The 18,919-nt window shown below is 42.2% G+C and overlaps 1 protein-coding gene across 3 annotated transcripts in view; it reads right to left on the reverse strand.

The window, feature by feature from the left end:
* Positions 1-5,531: 5,531 nt before the first annotated feature.
* Positions 5,532-18,919, reverse strand: part of BTBD11 (BTB domain containing 11) — a 173,094-nt gene continuing 159,706 nt past the window's right edge. For 2 of the 3 annotated variants that reach the window (XM_015628815.2, XM_033514402.1), the window contains one exon: positions 16,960-18,120. In XM_015628815.2, the coding sequence (XP_015484301.1) occupies positions 17,911-18,120 (210 nt within the window). In that variant the 3' untranslated portion in view covers positions 16,960-17,910. Of the gene's footprint in view, positions 18,121-18,919 lie in introns of all 3 variants that reach the window. The other variant, XM_019006737.2, reaches the window with a different exon arrangement.

Here is an 18,919-nt window from a genome sequence, read left to right on the forward strand (position 1 = left end):
CCGCTGCCGCCCCGCACGTGCGAGCGGCCGGGCGCGCGCCAGTGACGTCACCGGAGGAGGGGCGGAGACTGGGGCGTGACGTCACCCCCGCGCGCCGGGGCAGTGGCGCGGCTGCGGGCGTGCGCTGAGGGGCGGGCGGTGTCACCTCACAGGGACGGACGCTGGCGCTGGGACTGCTCCGTCTGTGGGGTTTGTGCAGAATCCCGGCATCAATTCAGTTGGAATAAACCCTCTAGGATCACCCAGTGCAATCTTCAAGTGCTCTGCTCCCCACACTGGGTCACACGGCCTCCCTCAGGCACTGGGAGAAACCTGCCCTGCCACTGAAATATCCCGGCGGCAATCCACCGAAATGAGTTCAGAAAGAGTTTAGTTTTTTTTTTTATTGGTCCCTACATTTTATCCAAGGAAAATAAGCCAGCGCACAAAGGCAATAGGGAGTTGTGAGGGTCTGGCGTCTCCACAGGAGCGGCTGCTTTCTGCTCTCCTACACGAGCTAACCCATTACATCAGAGGAAAGGGATTAAATGCCAGCTTGCAGGTACAGAAAGGTACTCTCTTACAAACGTGCAAGAAATCACTGCTGTTCCCATCATTGGAATCTTAATTCAGTGCGAAGTGCAGGGATGGGAAGCTGAGGAAAGGGAATGAGCGTTTCTCAATAACCGAACTGCAGCTTGGCAGATCAAATGGCCTCGTTATTCCATCCGCAACACCACTGTGGCATTTTCATTATTTCTTATCCTGATTCTTCCGTGGTTCTGGCGTGAGAGAGAAATAAAAACCTACAAAATGTTACTATCTCTTCACTTACCTTCATTTCACCAATACGTTGTGTTTTGTCTTAATGTAGACATAAACATACCAAGGCAGAAGTTGGATCCTCCTAGCTCTTTGTAGTAACCTGTGACATGGACATCCTACCTGTAATCCTGTATTTTGGCATGCTTGCCTATTTAATGGGCTATATTTGCTTTGCTCACCATCTTTTAACAGTGTTCAAGAAATCCTTCTTGTCCTCCCATACAAGAATCAGCCACAGTTTGACTTTCAGTCTTCCTCCAGATTCTGAGGGAAGGTTTGTGAAAGTGGCTGCTATTCTCAGAGGACAGGCAGAGGGGAGTGTTAGGCAGCCAAGAGGAAGAAAGCCGGGTTAGTTTCCAGTGGCTGTGGTTCCTGGATATTTGGTGAGTTTTTTTTCAGATGTATGCATTTACAGTGTGGTTTGCAGAACAAAGTGGAGCCAGACTTGTTTTTACTGAAGCCATACTCAGAGGGGGCACACAAGCTCTACGTTCTGTCCCACCATGTACATAATCACAAGATATCAGAGCACTGTGGGGAGGCTGAACAGCACAAGCACCAAAGAAAAGACAGCTGGAAAAGGAGGAAGGAAGGAAAATAGGTAGCAATTGTGCACAATCTATATTATAGCTTAGAGAAACTGCAGTTAGTTGTAATGATTTTTATTGTGAGACCCAGTCCATAAATACTGGGTGATTCCAATACCTCTCTCTGTCATACACTTTCTGGGGATGTGCAACTGTTTGGTTTTGGTTGTTTTTTTCAGAAGAAAGGCCATTCTATTAAATGTATTAGTGTTCCACAGTGCCTTGGCAATCACGGAAATGTGGCTGAAAGAGAACTGCGGCCCAGAGCACCCACACCAAGGAACCACCAAGGATGACTTACGGGACATTACACACCAATAAAAAATGGTCTTCTTGGTATTCAGTGTCCAAAGATGGCTCAGCCATGTAGATGGGAAGGTTAGTAAATAAAGCAGATGTTAATTTCTTCATTTGGATGGAATTCTGCTGCCATTAGAAGAATTTTGGAACCAATCCACAGAGCTGTCCTAATTGGGAATGAGGTTGTACAGCTGACAGAAGTCTCTGAATCTTTGCTAGATGGAAAAAATGGTCATGAAGAAAGGTATGTGCAACAGCAGATAAGTACTCAAGTGGCTCTCCCAATGAAGAGTGTGAGGACCAAGCTCAGATCCTGTGGAAATGAGAGAATTGTCATCAGAGATTTTCATGACATAGCATGTTCTGGAGTGGCCTTGAGCCTTTCCTAAAAATGATCTCCTGAAAGGATTCAGCTCCACTCCCCTGACCCCAGTCAGAGGTCAGATACAGCAGTGCCTAAATCTCTTAGACCCATTTCTTAACCTCTGATGCAGAGAGCTGAGGTTCTTTTTATCCCTGTGAACATCCATAAAGGAAGGCAAGACTTGACAACAGCAATTTTCATTTTCAGTTTAGTCACTGATTCTTCTGGTGCCAGAAACTTCTGCCTGTCTGAAGTGAAAAGCACTGAAACATTGTCCCTGTTTCTGGATCTGAATTTGACCTATCCCTACTGCTTTTCACCAGAGGAGCAAGTGATGGATAAAAGCAAACTTCTGTTTTGGAATGGATATACCAGGTAAAGAAAGTGGGAAAAAAAAAATCAATGACTCCTTGAAAGGGAAGGTTCAGCTTCTGTTTTAGGGGACATGTCAAGGTGCCCAGAGAGCACAGAGTATACTTCACGTGAAGTCAGATGGAGGAGAGGAGAGCTGGTTGATGAAGTGCTGTTGAAGTAGCTGGTTCCAGCAGGCTCTCCAACAACTACTGGAAAACTTTAAGAGCTCCAGTGTCCAAGGCTCTACAGAGACCTTGATATACCTTGAGTCATGAAACTCTCAGAGACACTGTAAATATCTCTAGTATGACAGCTGGGAGGTACTACAAGGCCAGGAAAAGATTCATTGTGCAAATCGTACAGCCTGTAGGCAAGAAGACATTTCACTTGTTTGGGAAGTTATGCGGTAGGTTTACAGCTGTGGTTAAGCTGACCTCTTCAGATGAAAAAGGGGGGAAGTGATCAATACACTGGCATCTCAGATGATTTTTTTTCTCTTTTATCAAATGATCTGCAAAATACCAGTGTTGCAGTCTCAGGGATGCTAAACAGCTAAAAGCAGTCAGTCAGTCAGTCAGTCAGGAAGAAAGAAAGGAATTTAAGAGTGACTTTGAAACACCAATGGCAGCCATCTAAGTCCTCAAGGTTACTTTTTGATTTTCTGTTTGCATTCCCTGTGTGTTTCTGTGAAACACAGAGCACAAATAGTGGCACAAAACCAAAGAAGTATCAGCTCTCAGTAGGGCAGCATCTCGTCAAGGGAGATGACATTCCCCGTTTGCACACTGCTCATAGCCTGGGGGGAAGAGCTCTTGAATTGATAACTAGGCAGAAAGTTTTCAGGTAGTTAAAAGAAGGCTTCTTTGGCTTTCTTTCATCCAGGACCTCCTTAAGGAGTTCTCTGGGAGAGCACAAATCTCCTCACTTTGAAAGATAAAACAGGTTTGTGCTAAGGTTTATTCTCCCAGATCTTACTTACTACTTTTGGTAGTCTTTGTTTAACTTTATGGAATAAATGAGGTCTATCACTTATTTTTTAGCTACATCTAGTAAGTGTGATCTCAGTGTGAAACAGATATATGTGCAAAAGATATTAAAGCTTCACTGGGATGCAGGAACTGCATTATCAGAGATGTGAGCTTATGAAGCAGCTGCTTCCCCAAACTGTGCTGGAGAGTTTGGGAATGAGAATCCCATCATCCCTGCAATGATTGCTGTCAGCTGGACACCTCAAAACACCCGAGGACTTGCACCCGTCTCCACCAGCATGGGACCAATGGGGGACATCAGGGCCAGTGTTTGTTTCAGAGGTGTCACATCTTTATCTCCTCTGTGTCAAAGTGTGTTGCTCATTGCTGGATACTTCAAGTACTTGTTATTCCAGGGGGACACTACAACTTCTTACACAAGCTGCTGGCTTGTAGAGCCAAGGGGGCTCCTAGGAAGGTGGCCAGGCTGCAGGGTTGTGCTGGGAACGGTGGCCTCCCTGCCACAAGGATATGTGCACAGGTTCCAGACATGCTCTGCTTTGCAGTTTTACATCTTCACAGCAAAGCTTAGAGACAGACAGCCTGCACACTTTGGAACATTTTCCATGAAAGACTCATCAGACAAAATAAAAGCCACTGAGGAAATGTTCATTAAAATATAAGGCTCTGTTAACAGAAAAATTTAGCTCCTACCACTACACACCTAGAAATGTATCTGTATATATACCTTGTGCAGATTTAGGAAAAAATATTTCTGAGTGGTGTAAATGTTACTTCTACATAGTCAAACTGAGACACACAATGACCTTTATGTTATGCACCTGCTTCTGCTGCTGATTCCATCAACAGATCTACATCAAGCACTTCTGGCAGTGCTTTAGCCTCAGGACAAAACCTGGGCTCCTCTAGGTGAGCTCTACTTTGTAGCAGGGCTACATCACTGTCCATTTCTGCCCTGTGGAAGAGGAAACACAGCAGTGGGCAAGACTGACCTAAACCTTAATTAGCCCAGTGAATGTGTGCCACAGCCTTCAGTCTCTACAGAAAACCTCAAGAACACAAATAGGAATGGACTGTAGAAAAAACATGAAGAGAATATCATTTACAGAGATCCCAGAAGAATGGTGTGAAGAGTCAACTCAAATGCCCAGAAGAACGGTTTTATATTGTTTCAGTATCCACAGTTGGGAAAGGGAGACAAATCATTCCAGTTTGCTACACCTGAAGGCTTGCTTTGATTTCTTCCAGAAACTGGGGAGGCAGGCAAGGACATCTATATCTCCTGCAGAATTTGGACAACTGCAGGGTTCCCTAGGAGCTGCCTTTCAAAGTCCAGTCCTGGACAGCTGAGTTTGCAAAACCTAAAGGCACCTGAGACACAGCTGGTCTGGGTAGTCACTCATCTGGTGTGAGAGGTGTCTCACTCCCACAGCTTATGTGCAAGACATGAAAGGATGTCACCCTCTTTTGCCTCCTGAACCAACCTGTTCCTTAATAATCTGGAGAAAGATTCTAATTACAAAGAAAGAACTTGACTCTAAATACACTAAAACATACAAGACAGAATACACTGGAAATTAATTTAAGGAGTAAAAAAAAAAAAAAAAAAAAAAAAAAAAAAAAAGCTAAACCAAAAGTATTTTTAAAACCCGATTTTCACACTCATGCCAAGGTTAATCAAGTCCCTCTGTTTATATCTTACTTCCCTTTGAGATACCCATTTGCAACTTATTTGTATGCACTTGCAGTAACGCTGTATAATGGAGCAGGCTTCCAGCTTTTCGGATCTTCCCGTATCCAAACTCCCTGGCTATGATGCACATGCAGATGCTTAATTTTAAGCATCATGGAGCCCCATTCCCAGGTGCTTTGTGTCCATTTTATGGCAGACCAGCACCTGGAGAAAGAGTTTTGGGAACCAGCTCCGTATCACTTCTTCACATGCACAGCGAGCATGCTGATAGCAGTGTGTGTGGGAAAACAGCACCAGGACTTCCAGATGTAAAATCCTGAACACATGTGGCTTCTGGGAGATGGTTCTTGGGAGAAGCCCAGTCCTGCTGCTGTCTGAAATACATCAAGAAACACCTTAAGGGGAGAAGAAACACAAAAACACTCGCAGCAGCCATTTCCTAGGCTAGAAAACAATGGAATTTTTATTGAACAGAGATGGCTCATAAACACACTCAAAGGAGTTCCACCTGCTGTTCAGCAATATTCATTGCTATCTGATAATAACCTATGGGGGCAGCTGTATAAAACAGGAATAAAATACCAAATGGCTATATTCATTAATAACTTTGCCTTCCAAATACAGAACCGTAAGTATTTCAAGTCTGAAAATAGACCACGATTGTTAGCATTTAAACCGAACCTTTATGATAACAAATATACAAAAAAAGGCAGTCAATATATTAAACATTTAAATCTACAGCATACATTTCTCAGAGGTAAACATTGAGCAAACAAAGCCACTGATGATGTTCAGGAATCAGGTGAAAAGTTTCAAGGTCAAGCTCCAAACACTGTAGCTTTTCTATAGACGTACTGGTATTACACTTTTATCTAGTCCCTACATTGAAAACTATGTAGCATGAACATTTGAAAATATAACATTGGCTATCTGGCAGGGAACTGGGAGTTCCTTAAGTCCTCCTTGTGTTCATGTTGGAGCACCTGCGGAGACAGAGGGCAGTAGGAGCCAAGCACTTTGTTTTGCAACGCTGGGGTTTGAGTTCTGTTCTAGATGAGCGCAACGGGGTCCTCATACCAAACACGAATTCCAGCACTGACAAGAGAGTATTTGCCTGACAACCTGCATGAAGAATCAGCCTTGCAACTTGCATTAAACAGAATAGGACTTGCACACCTTCCTGTTTACTGAAAGCCTGTGCTATTTCTACTGCACAGAAAAAGTCTCCTTCTGTAGCTGATCTAATGCCTGAGGTCGACAGCTTAGGATACGTACGTACGCTCAAAAATAACGTGATAAATCTACTGTTGACAACTAATGAAAGTTCGTATTGCGATATTGCTCACAACATAAATGTACAATTTGCACAAAACATGGCTCTTCAACATGAATATTTTGCAAGCTACAATATATATATATGTATATATAATATGTATATTTTCTTTTCTTAAAGAATTATATGCCAGAGTGCATGCAAAGAATTTCAAAGCAGTAGCACAAGAGGAGCAATCACTTGTTTACAGGTTACTGAGACCATTCAATACAGAAACAGTGGGATATTAGGTAACAGACAGGTATGTACACACTGCTTCTTCACGGACCTTCCCATGTGACACCTGAACCTCAGACCCCTTTGAAAGACCAAACAGGGCTCTGAAGGTTCCCATGCTCTGACCATAAATCACTTCTGTTGGAGATGACAGCAAAGGAGGCACTTGTCCTTTAGCCAGGAGTAGAGGCAAGCAATCTTCTCCATAGCCAACATCTGTTCCAAATCCTGCCCCTACATTTCTAAGCAGTGAGTGGTGAGCATCTATCCATCCAATGTTTTAGCTGGTCCCAAGCAGTCTCCTGCAGCCTTTACAGCTGGAAATCCAGGACTGAGAAGCTGGATCCCCTAAACAGCAGTGCACAGCACCGCCACCATTCTAGTCAGATATGTACAAGGAATGACATGTATCCTCTGGTTTAAAATTTACACAGAGTATATACAAATAAAGCTATTCTATCAAGGTGCAAGTTTATTATTCTCTGGTGTGTTCCAATGAAGATTTCTTAAAAAACCTTTATACAGACCCACCAGGAGAGTTTACACAAAGTTGACATTTTCTCAAGTTCATTATGTAGACTTCCTTCTGCAAACTCCATAATGGAAACTCCTGTTACTTTCCCTTGGAGTTCTGCCTATGCACAGGGCTGGATTTGATAGACTACAGCCACGTCTAATATAATTTCCTTGATTTCAATACATTTTAAACTCAGATGAAGTGGCACCATGTGTTTTGTTTTGTTTTTTTCCAGGATGTCATCCATCTCTATGAAATGAGGCAGGACGTGTAATTGGATGTCAAGGGGGTTGCACTTTATGTGCCCAGTCCAGCTTCCCTCACTTTTGATGGGACTGTGGTGTGTGAAGCTGGCACAGTTTGGCCCTATAGGTATGTCTGGAAGTCCTTGGTGCTACTTTACACTGGCTGATGACAAGCGATGCCCACAAAAGACATAAAAAATAAGCCCGATTGCAATTTACTAAACAGTTAACATCAGACTGATGCACTAAACAGATGGATATGGAATGCAATTTGTCTAAAATTAGAAGGGTTGTTTTCTTAGGCAGGTCTAAATTCATAAAAATCTTTCCCATCCCACGCAGGCCTCATTCTGCAGCACGTAAATATATGATGCTTCTAATAAAAGTCATTGGGAATGCAAAGCCTGTGATCAAGGAGCAGAAGGAAGGTCTGCCCTCTCCCATTTCTCTTCAGCAAAAACCTCAAGTAACATAAGTACATGTTTATGATCCCTGCTGAAGCAGAGGGGCTGTGTGCAATGACAGCAGGATTTGGCCTTCAGCCTTTATGGTGTACCAACCACAACTGTGCAGATGACTGGATGGGAAATTACATCTGCTAGTGCATTAAAAAACCATACAGCCTTGCAGTAACTCCCATTAAATATTCCCACTGACTTCAGGAGAGATACAGAGGAAGAGAGCAGTCTTTAGCAAGTGCATGTTCTGCTCCACTGGAGTTACGTTCCTCGAAAATTTTTCTCTGATACCATTCTCCTCCATTTTGTAACCTGATTATATTGAGGCATTCACAGCAGAGGCTTTGCACGTGTCCTCTCAAGCTAAGGGGAGCATTTCACACTAGAAACAAAGATCTCATTAGGTTTTTGGGTTTTTTTTTCAGAGTAATGCAATAATAAAAAATCAACTTGCTGGTTTCACATGCTGCAGTGCCTTTATACAGCCTTAACAAAATGGCATCTAGCAGTGACAAATGAATCACAATCTCATTGGAGATTTTAAAAAGATCAGCATCAGACAGACATTAAATGGGGTTTAAGGTGACCTAAGGTGCACTTGGAGAAGATACTGTTAGAGTGCTGCAGCAATTAAAAAAAGGATTCAAAAGAAATTAAATACAAACACACCCTTTAAAATAATGTTCAAGTTGTGGACACAGTGGAAAAAAGCAAACAAAGCTGCCACCTCAAATTATGGCTGAGCTCCTCTATTTTTCATACATTCCCTTCTACCTTGGTTCTGAGTGCCCCCAGTTAGTCTCTCCAGTGGAAGGGCTTGTGCTGGATCATTAACAGCACAAAACAGGCAATTTTCAAAAGCATCTAACACACTCAAGAGAATGACATATTTGAATAAACTGCAGATGTCTATCTGTCCTTTTGAGAAAAAATATTTGATTCCAGAAACACTTGTATTTCTTAGCTATAATCTTTCTCCATTGAAAAACATCTGCCATCCTATTGTCCATGCTCTGACTCTGTTATTTTGTTTTTATCCACCATAAATGGGTAAGCAAAGGGGAAGAAAGTTTCACCTGCATTGTTAATTATAGATGACCTCAAACATGCCTGTGAAGCCACAAACCAGTATTTAAGTGCCATCTGTGGGATGCAAGACAGGATCTCTGTACTTGTTGATGATGGCTATTGGGTTATGTGATCTTTCATTTCCTTCTCAATAAAAAGTGAAATGAAAACTTCACATAAAACCCCAACAAAAGATGGCAGCAAACAAAACCACTTTGCTAGAAAAAAAACCCAACCCCAAATTCTTAACAACCATAACAAATACAAAACAATCGCAACCATTCCTGGGTTAGCATTACACAAATTAGGAGTCTGCCTAAAATCTGCAAAAAATCAAGATCAGCACAATGGTTCAGCACATCTTATTTCTGGCACATTGTTTCCTCTTGTTTCCACTTTTCTTTCCTAGATCTCAGTTCCAAGACATCTCAGGGACAGGTGGAAATGGTTGTGAAGAGGGAGAAAGAAAGCAAAGAGCTGTCCCACGGACAGTGCTAGCTCTTCTGTCCTTTCAGGATGCTCACACTGGGATTTCCTAATTTTGGTGTTGCTTTCAATGATAAAGACACAAACTCAGCCCTTCAGAAGTGGATCACACTCCATTTGAAGACTGTGACTGTGCTTTCTGATTACAGAGATGCATTTAGCCTGCAAAGACTTCAAAGGTGACACACAGTATGAAAGAGATGGAAAACAGACCTAATCCACAGACTAAAGAAATCAATGAAAAGCTTCCAGCCATTTTAATGGGGCAAATTTCATCACACTTTTATGTTTTGGTTTGTGAATGATGTTATAGTAGAATCCTAACTTGTATTTTTTCATAGAACATTCATGTATTTTTAACATGTAAATTAATTCTTGAACCCTGTATCAAATATTTATAAATGCTAAACTAGGGACAAAGTGAAACCCATTTGGGAAAGTGGAGCAGAGGAAGGTTCAGCTGCACTAATGGATATTGCATTAATGCTTAACGTCAAGGAAGGCTGACTGCCATTAACAGGAAATCTCATTACAAGCATGATTTCACGCCTCATAACATATGCTGTAGATCTATTTACTGTCCATCTCTCTCTTGAACATACACACAATGATAACTATAGACCCAAAACCCAAAGTATCGCACACGCTTCATCTTTTCTTCCCAAAGAAAAAGTAACCAAACCAAACAAAAATAAAACAAGAAAAAACAAAACAAAACAACCTAAAAAAACCCCACAAAAACAAACAAACCCAGATCCCCCCCAAAATCAGCCAACCAACACAACACCCAGAAACAGAAAAAAACAGAAGTACTCAGCATGGATGATTGGAATTCAATATTTTACAATCTCACTTCTGCCCTGAATGACTTAAGATGCTTTCCAGACTTTAACCTAATGAAAAGCCTGCTCTGAGGATAACTAATGTACAAATAGTATTACAAGAAGCTTTCAGAGGAGTAGCACTGAAGGACTCTCTAGCAGCCCACCTGTCACTGGGGGTGGGGAGGGCAGGTTGAGAGAATGTGGCATTTCCTGTGGGTTTTTCTTTTCCTTCCTCTGTGGTAGATGGCAGAGCCAAGAGAGAATGGGGAGGAAGAGCACTGATCTAACTTGGGGCTGAAAAGAGCAGAGATCCATTATTCAGCCTTCCCCATAATGCTGAAGAGATCAGTAGGAGGCATGTCCTGCACTGCAGAGAGTGGCATTTATTTATTTGGTGTCTGCATAATGCTCAGGCACCTCTGTTCCACACTGGCACAGCACATATGGGTGCACAACAACTGCAAGACTCCAGAGAAACAGGGACAGGAAGCAACCTACTGGTCAAAATGCACTGATGGGACTTAAATAGGTCAAGTTTTTCTAGTACTAATTGGAATTTAGCCAAGAACATGAGGTCAAAAAACTCTGAGATACATTCCTATAGTCCGTGTATTCTTCAGTGGATAAACATAACTCATAAATGAACTAGAGACTGCACATTTTACTGCATCCCCAAATGGCACAATTAGTCATTGGCTTAATAACTGCAAGGCAAAAATCAGTTCCCAAGGTACTGAACTGACAGGGTTAAGCAGAGTATTTGACCAGGAGACTGCTTGGATGCTGGGGAAGCAGCTTTCACTCTGACGAGGCTCCAGAGGCTTCATGTGCTCCTTCCTTTCTGCCCCAGGAAGGCACAACCAGCACTGGGGCACAGGGGGGTTTTGACAGTGCTGAGAGGCAAATCCCAGGCTGCAGATGTGCTGTGAGCTCTTCAAAAGCTACACAGAACAGAGAGAACCTGACTTTGGAAAGGCTCATCTGAAAGCCTCTCACGCAGTAAGCAACAGGATATTCAATTTATCCACTGCTGGGAAGGAGAAAGGGTAAGGCTGGACTCCCTTGAACCTGTAGCTTTAACAAGTCCAGATGTTTTGAAACATGTTCATCCATCCCTGCCAGAATAAGGTTTTGACCTTAATTAATTAAAATGACCTCCTAACACATGGGGTTTTCCTGAAGTGACAGTCTCTTTTTTTTTGTTTCTGAGCATCTCCCTTTCCTTTTGTGGCTTATTGTAAACCATAAATTATTTTCAACTGGGTATTTCAGCAAGGCTTTTTCACCGTCTTTGTTTGCTTTAGGAAAGCAGTAAGAAACAAGATTGCCTCTCACTGTGCTGGGCAAAGCCAAATAATGGAAGTTTTAATGATACCAGAGCAGCAGAGATGATGGGGAATAGAAAGACCAAAATTAAACAGCAGCAGTGGAGATATTTGTAAGGACAAGAAAGTGCCACCAATTGCTTCAACTCCATGGCCATATCTGAGCATGGGACCAAGCAAACCCTCTGTGTGAGCACTGAAGAGACTGGAGCCAACTGGGCTGTTTGGGAATGCCAAGCAAGTGGTGGGAGATGGGGCTGCTTCTCCTCTTCCTGCCCTCACACTCCCTTTGGATTCATGGAAACTTTTGGGAACACATGAATTAGGCAACACTGAACACTACAGCTCTGGAATCAGAGGCAAAGATCTGAGGTTACTCATTCAAATGCTTGTACCTAATCCTGTTCCCTAACTAAGACCTCTTCATTAGTGTGCCATCCAGCACAGGCAGAAACCTGTGCCTAAGCTAAGCACACCCATTAACACCGTGTCACCACCTCCACAGGATGAAAGAACAAAACTGTCAGCCCATAGAAAGGTGAAAAATGCTTCTCCAAAGGAAAAAAAAAAACAAGTTGCTCCTCTGGTACAATCAAGTGGACAGATTTAGCCAACTAAAAACATGCAAAGCACGAGGTGTTTGTAGAATTTAACCTATCCAGGTGACACCACCTCTCTTCTAAGTTGCTGCCATGTCTCCTGGGTTTTTTAGCAACAAGCAGTCCAAGTAAAGCACAAAACCCATTGTCTCATGAGACTCTTGACTTTGAGGTGGTGAGATACTACATTTTAAGTCCTGTGCAGGCATCCAAGATAAACACACTCTAGGCCATTCATGGCTGTTCCATGCAGTAAGCTTGGACAGAGTTGAATGAATGACAGCCTTATGGCAACAAAAAGAAATGGAATGCCCTCCTCTTACCCACACTGGGCTTGCTTCCTCAGCTCAAAGGCTCACTGAAGGCAGCTGACAAATTCCCATTAGTCTTTCTGCAGGTTTCCAGATTTTCCTTCTGCTCTGGGCACCATACACATAATGTTCTCAGCAGTGTTCTCACTGAAGTCACAGAGCAGTGAGCCACAGATGAAGACTTGGCTTTGCTGTTTCCTGCACTTGAAGGCCAGCTACAAATAGCAGGTCAGGGGCAATTGTACCGAGATGTGATAATCTGGTCAGAGTGGGCAGCCTCTGTTCTCACCCACTGAAGATAACAGGCCTTACCTCAAAATAAATAACAAGTTAAAAAATAACATAATAATTTTGCTATAAATGTATGGAAGTGCTGCATGTTTGTTTGCTTGTAGGTTGACATCTAAAATTAGTAATGTTCTCATCTATGGGGTTTCAGATAATATCTGAGGCCTATTTCAAGGCTAACTTCCTGAAAACTAGTTTGTTGAATATTAAGACAAATCCTAGGCAGCTTTTTTAATTCTTAGCAATCTTAACATCTCTGTGCCAGAGGATGGGAAGCAATATCAGACCCTTCATTTCTTCAAAGCACGTGCAGAGCCCCACATGAAAGACACTTTGTCAAACAAACTAACTTAGTCTTTGGCTTTAGGTAACTCCCCCAAAAAAAGACACACCCAAAACCAAAATAAAACAGAAAAACAAAATAAAAAACAACAACAAAAGACCCAAAACCCAGTGACCCAAAACTACAGGCAACTGTAGTGAATGCAGGTTTCAGGCCATGACTGTTCAGCAGTATTTTTAAGACAGAGCCAGCTCCTGAGGGACCCTGAATATGAACAACTGACTTCAGCCAGCTCTGTAGGTTCCCAGCTTCTCCCAGGATTTTACCCATAGACAGGAGCACTAGGAATGGCTGCTTTTTCTCTAGGATGGCCTAATCCTTGCCTTCAGTATATGAATGTGTTAGCTTTAGAAAACCCCACTCAAACAGGGTCCTGCAGAGTCCCACAGACCTGGTGGCATTCCACACTGTAACAGAACCCTCCTCTGATTTTAGGCAGGTACAGCTGGGAAGAAGAGATGCCCTTTCCTTTTTATCACTGCACCACCTCAGAGCAGTTTATTTCAGTGCAAACTGACCACTTCCCTTTTTCTTTCTAACCTTTAAAGAGCAGCACACGTTGCTATGCTTTGAAACAAAACTAGAATTTACCAAAGCCCCCAGCACATCACACACCACAGCCCATCCGGGACTTGTGCAACGTTTGGTATGAAGCCAGTGGACATTCAGTGGAAAAAGGCTCAGTGTCCAAAGCAGCATGTGGAGGATTCAGCAAGCAGCTCTCTTTAGTGCCAACAGGAGCCTGGCCACTAAACCTTCACACCTCTTGAAAGATGTTTCCTCTGTCTTTAATAGACATTTGCACAAATCTGCTCCGGAGCTGAAACCAAGCAGGCAGAAGTTTTAGCTGGGGAAAAAAATAGTCTTAGCCATTAAAAAGCTGGCCCTGTTCCAGAACAGAGAGCATCTGGCCTCCAGCTGTGTTTAGAGGACAGCAGGCCTAAGGAATAGATCAGGGGAAAATCAGAGAAACAAGTAGACAGTGCTGAAATTTATAATGAAAAGAATGCCAGCCTTCCCCTGTGATGTCCAAAACCTTTGCCCTCCTACATTCCCCATCCTTTTCTCTTCTCAACTCTTTAACCAGTTATTGGAAAATCAACTATTCAGGACAACACAGATACCACTTCTGGGCTTGGGAAGGAATCCAGCAGGGCTCTAGAATAAAAAATCTGGGAAGTGTGGAAACTGGCAGCACGTGAAGCAAAGTGGGAATGGGAGGAAATTTTGGAAACTAAGGGAGGACCATGTAGGGATATAAGGAAAGATCTGCCATGAGGCAGGGACAGGATGTCTGCAAGTCCTCAAATATTACAGCAGTGGATTACTATAAAAATGACAGATGGAAAGGCACCTTCACTCATTACAGGATGGAAAATTATGATTAAAAAAGAAAATCCTAAGTTTTTCTAAGGATGTTGCACTTTTTTTCCTTTTTACCAAGATTGGTGGCAATATTTGGCCTCAAAATTTGTAAATTATTGCAACTATGCAAAGACTAAAGGAAGAGAAAGCTTTTTATTTTCTAAGATAATAACACCATGTCTCAAAAAAATGCTAATAAAATGCTCTGTTGGAAAGAGCCTTATCTGATAGGGATGGTATTCATGGGCACCCACTGAAACTCACATTGCTTTTTAGATTAATTTGACAAGAGCCCTTCCCCCCAGCCCCAGATGGAATGAAGAATCCATGCATGAAGCCACATATATAATAAAGGCTGGAGATTATGAAACAGGCTAGAAGACAAGATCAGAATTGCAATTGATGTTGATGAAGTGGGGAAATTGCCCTGATTAGAGCAGAACAAATTTAATAAAGAGAAATGCAAAGTGTTACACTTTGAAAGGTGTAGTAAATAAATGCACAAATAAAGATGGAACTCCAGGGAAGGAAACAATGAATCCCTCAGGAATTTTAAGACAGACTAGATCAAAGTCAGCCATGGGATGTTCTTGTAGAAAATATCTGGGGATATATTTTCTGATATGCTTTACATAAAAAAGCAATAACAACAACAACAACAGCAACAGTTTCTCTGCTTTTCTTATTCATGTATAAAACTCCTGCAAAGTATGGAAATTTGGGGAAAATGGGAAGCCATAGGGGAAATGACGGCAAAAATCCTAGAAAACACTAACAAAGGAACTAGAACAGACTATACTAGTGATGCAAGGAGGATAATTCCTTTCATACATAGAATAACTTCCTAAAAAGATCTTGTAAGATCATCTGTTTTCAATCAGGACTTGAAGGAAAAGTGGCTTGATTTGCAATGAAGAAATTCTGAAGTCTCAGGAAAACCTGATTATGAGAGTAGTGAAGATCATGGGTCCCTGTGACTGTGTTTTTGAAGAGCCTGCAAGCTGCACATTGTCTGGCATGGTTCAGCTGGACCTCACCCAGCCTCACATCAGAAGAGGCAGACTAAAATCACCATTTCTAAACTCTGGTTTGTGGATCCACAAAGGTTTGCTGGCTGCTTCCAGCAGAAATGAATGCCAGGTTTACACAGGCTGGCTTTTCTGCTGGCAAAAGTCCTGGGGACCACTGGTCAAAAAAGAAGTGAAAGCTATGACTCTTTTTTCTTAAGGTTTCCTTCAGCTATACATCTGTGATGTTTGGATGACTAGCATTTCCAAGGGCAAAAGTTATTCCTGTGTAAGTCCTGAGCTGCAGTCCCTTCCTGTAACAGCTCAGGGTGCCCAGACACATGACCACCCCATGTACAGCCACCAAAGGCCCTATTAAGCCCTTTACTGCTGGAATAAACCTAGTGAACCTTACCACAGATACTCAGAAGAAGGACTAGCATGGAGCTACCAGTGTTTCCCTCCCATTTAATTTACTGATTATTGTTTGAAAAACTTAGCTATTTTGAACCACGAGGCTGCAGGGTGAGGCCTGCTCTTAGCTAGTAACTTTTGTCATAGAAGGATGTGTTTCCACAGATGTGAAGACACACCAAGCAACAACAAGCACCCTTGTGTGTTGCCCTTGTGTGTATTAACTATGGTCTTCTCTATGATCACAACATTCACAGAGGAGTAGCCATTACTTTAAAGTTCCAGACAACATCTTGTGTGAATACCTACTGTGCAGAAAACAAGATCTAATTGACTGACAAGCTGTGTCTCTGCAACATCAGTGGCGGTTCAGACATTTTGTCATTTGTTGCAGAAACTGCAGACACTTTAGAAGACCAAGCACAGAGGAGGATTTACACACCTCAATGTGTAAATAAAACAGCTTCCTACTCTGTTGATAGCTAAAGCCAAAACTGTGTTCTCTGAGCACATCAAAAGCTGGAAGTGGGAAGGGCACCTGATGTAGATGTTTCAACAAAAGAGGTTTAACATGCAAACTTCAAAATTTCCTAGAATTGCACGCTATAAAATAAATCTATTACTGTCACTTTGCCATGGAGAAGGCAACATCTTTTGCCTACTTTCTTACTGTGGTTTTCAGAGAGAGGGCATCCAGAATGCTGTGGCACGTAGCAGATTTGTCTTGCTAATAATATGCTGCAAAATAAACAAAGCTTTGACATTTAAATCACACCCCCCCATCCCACCCCAGCCCCACATTTGTAGATTACCTATACATTCTCAGGATACAGTGAGAAATCATTCTATAGTACATATTTAATTATGATTTTAAAAAGTCTAACTCAGACACAATCTCTGGCCAGTAGCAAAATATCCACACATCACTAAAGTGAAGATCTGTTATTATCTCTCCACTGCAACAAACGGAAATCAGCACCTCGAGAAGGAGCTCCAGGGGTATCGTATCGCAGCCAATCGCACCAGATAAAAAAATAAGCTAATTTCACAAATGAAGTTTGACAAGAAGTAACATTGCATTTGTCTTGGCGAAACGAAGCACGACATTTCACAGGTACAGTTACCATGCAAACGCATGTTTGTTGAGTCTGTCATTGATTTCAACCCCAAATCACGAGTAGCATGCAGTTCTCCTGCCCCCCCAACTACTGTATTAGAGACAGTCTGGGTAATGTGCCTCTTTGGTGTAACCATAGCCTCTCAGGCAAGATTATACCACCCTAGGAAAGAATACAAGCAAAACTTGACCATATGTGTGTTTACACAATGTACATTTTACCATTTAAAAAACCAAAACATGTTACATAGATTCTCAAACACAACTCTGTTGAAAATGAAATTTTAAGCTTAAGAAATAGGTTTTAAACAACAAGGCCACCCCATTATTTTTTATGAACAGTTTAAAAAGTTCCCACCCCTAAAAATCTGCCAGTATATTTCCTCAACAGTCTTACCCACTCTCTAATACAGCTGATCTTTGCTGGACAGCAATAACAGTTCTTACATTTCTTAAATGCACGAGATAATGGACTCTGGGATAGATATAGTTCTTAACTGTGTAACACTGGAACAAATCTGACTTAAATGATTAATTGGTAAATTCAGGTGTTCCCCAGCACTACCCTTCAGGCAGGGACTTCTGCTGTTCACTGATGTGACTTCTGGCTTTTGTTGGCATCAAACTCCACGAACAGGCTCGTGTTCAGAACGCGAGTACAAGAGCAATTCACCAGATACTCTGGTACCCAGCTTGCTCAAAACCAGGGAGGAACTTTGTTTTCTGTATTCTCTCATCCAGGTGGGGATGCAGCCCCAGTGCAGCACCTTTGGCCGAAACAGAACTATTTGGATGCGACGTAGAATTTTTTACATTTTCCTTTTTTTGTAGTCATTTAAGCAACTGCAACAGCAGACTTAACTTGCAGGGTCCTTGATTAGAGGGTTCCCATCTTCCTCGGCTTTACACAACGGAGCCCTTTGAAGAAGACAAATGAATTGACTGAATCCTTGTGGCCAACGTCCTCTGTAAGTCCTCTAGTACATTCTGACCAGATGTTTCTCCATTCTTGTCATACAACAACTGCTTGAAAGCTTCGTTTTCAATGAGGACCATCATATTTTTTAGAAAGTAGCCTTCACAATAGGCAGATAGTTCTGTGACACCGAGGAACTACAAGAAGTGAAATTAGAGAGAGATAACCATTTGGATAAAACTCAGGCTGCAAATGCAGTGCTTAAGAGCTGCACACAAACAAATACACAAGCTAAGCCCTTTAGACAGACACAGTCTAGAATGCGCTTACTTACAGTTACGAATGTGTGGAGAGGAAGGAGTTAATAAAACAGTATTTTATGCTGATGATTCTCACAGTAATTCCATGTTAAAAGACCCTGGCTGTTGGGGAAACCAAATTCCACAGGCTGGCGCTTTTCTCCCTTGGAAATTGATGGGAGTTTTACCACAGAGCTTACCAGACCCATGATTTCATGCTAGAAGTTGCACCCTAAAAATACAGGTTTGGGAAAACATTACAGACCATGTTTCAAGAATGCTGTCCTTAGCAAGGATGGGGCATATGACTGCAGAAAGCTGTCATGCAGAACTTCATGCTTTGAGGAGAAATGGAAATAATCAGCCATTGTAAAAAAATCAGCAGAGGTGGATTTCCCAGCATTGGACACTTTAAGATTCAGCTGGGCAGGGTGCTGGGCCATCTTGTCTAGACTGCATTTTTGCATAAAAAGGTTGGACCAAATGATCCTTGAAGTCCCTTTCAAGCTGGTATTCTGCAATTCTATGACTGCAATTCTAAAAATGGAAAGCCCATAGGGATATTAATGATCTCAGTACTCTCTAGTCACCTTTTATTTGTAAATATGACCAAATCCACATTACAGAATCACAGAATGCACTGAGTTGGAAAGGACTCACAAGGATCAGAGTCCAACTCCTGGCCCTGCAAGGGACC

Source organism: Parus major, chromosome 1A, assembly GCF_001522545.3.
Source record: "Parus major isolate Abel chromosome 1A, Parus_major1.1, whole genome shotgun sequence".
Classification (NCBI taxonomy): domain Eukaryota; kingdom Metazoa; phylum Chordata; class Aves; order Passeriformes; family Paridae; genus Parus; species Parus major.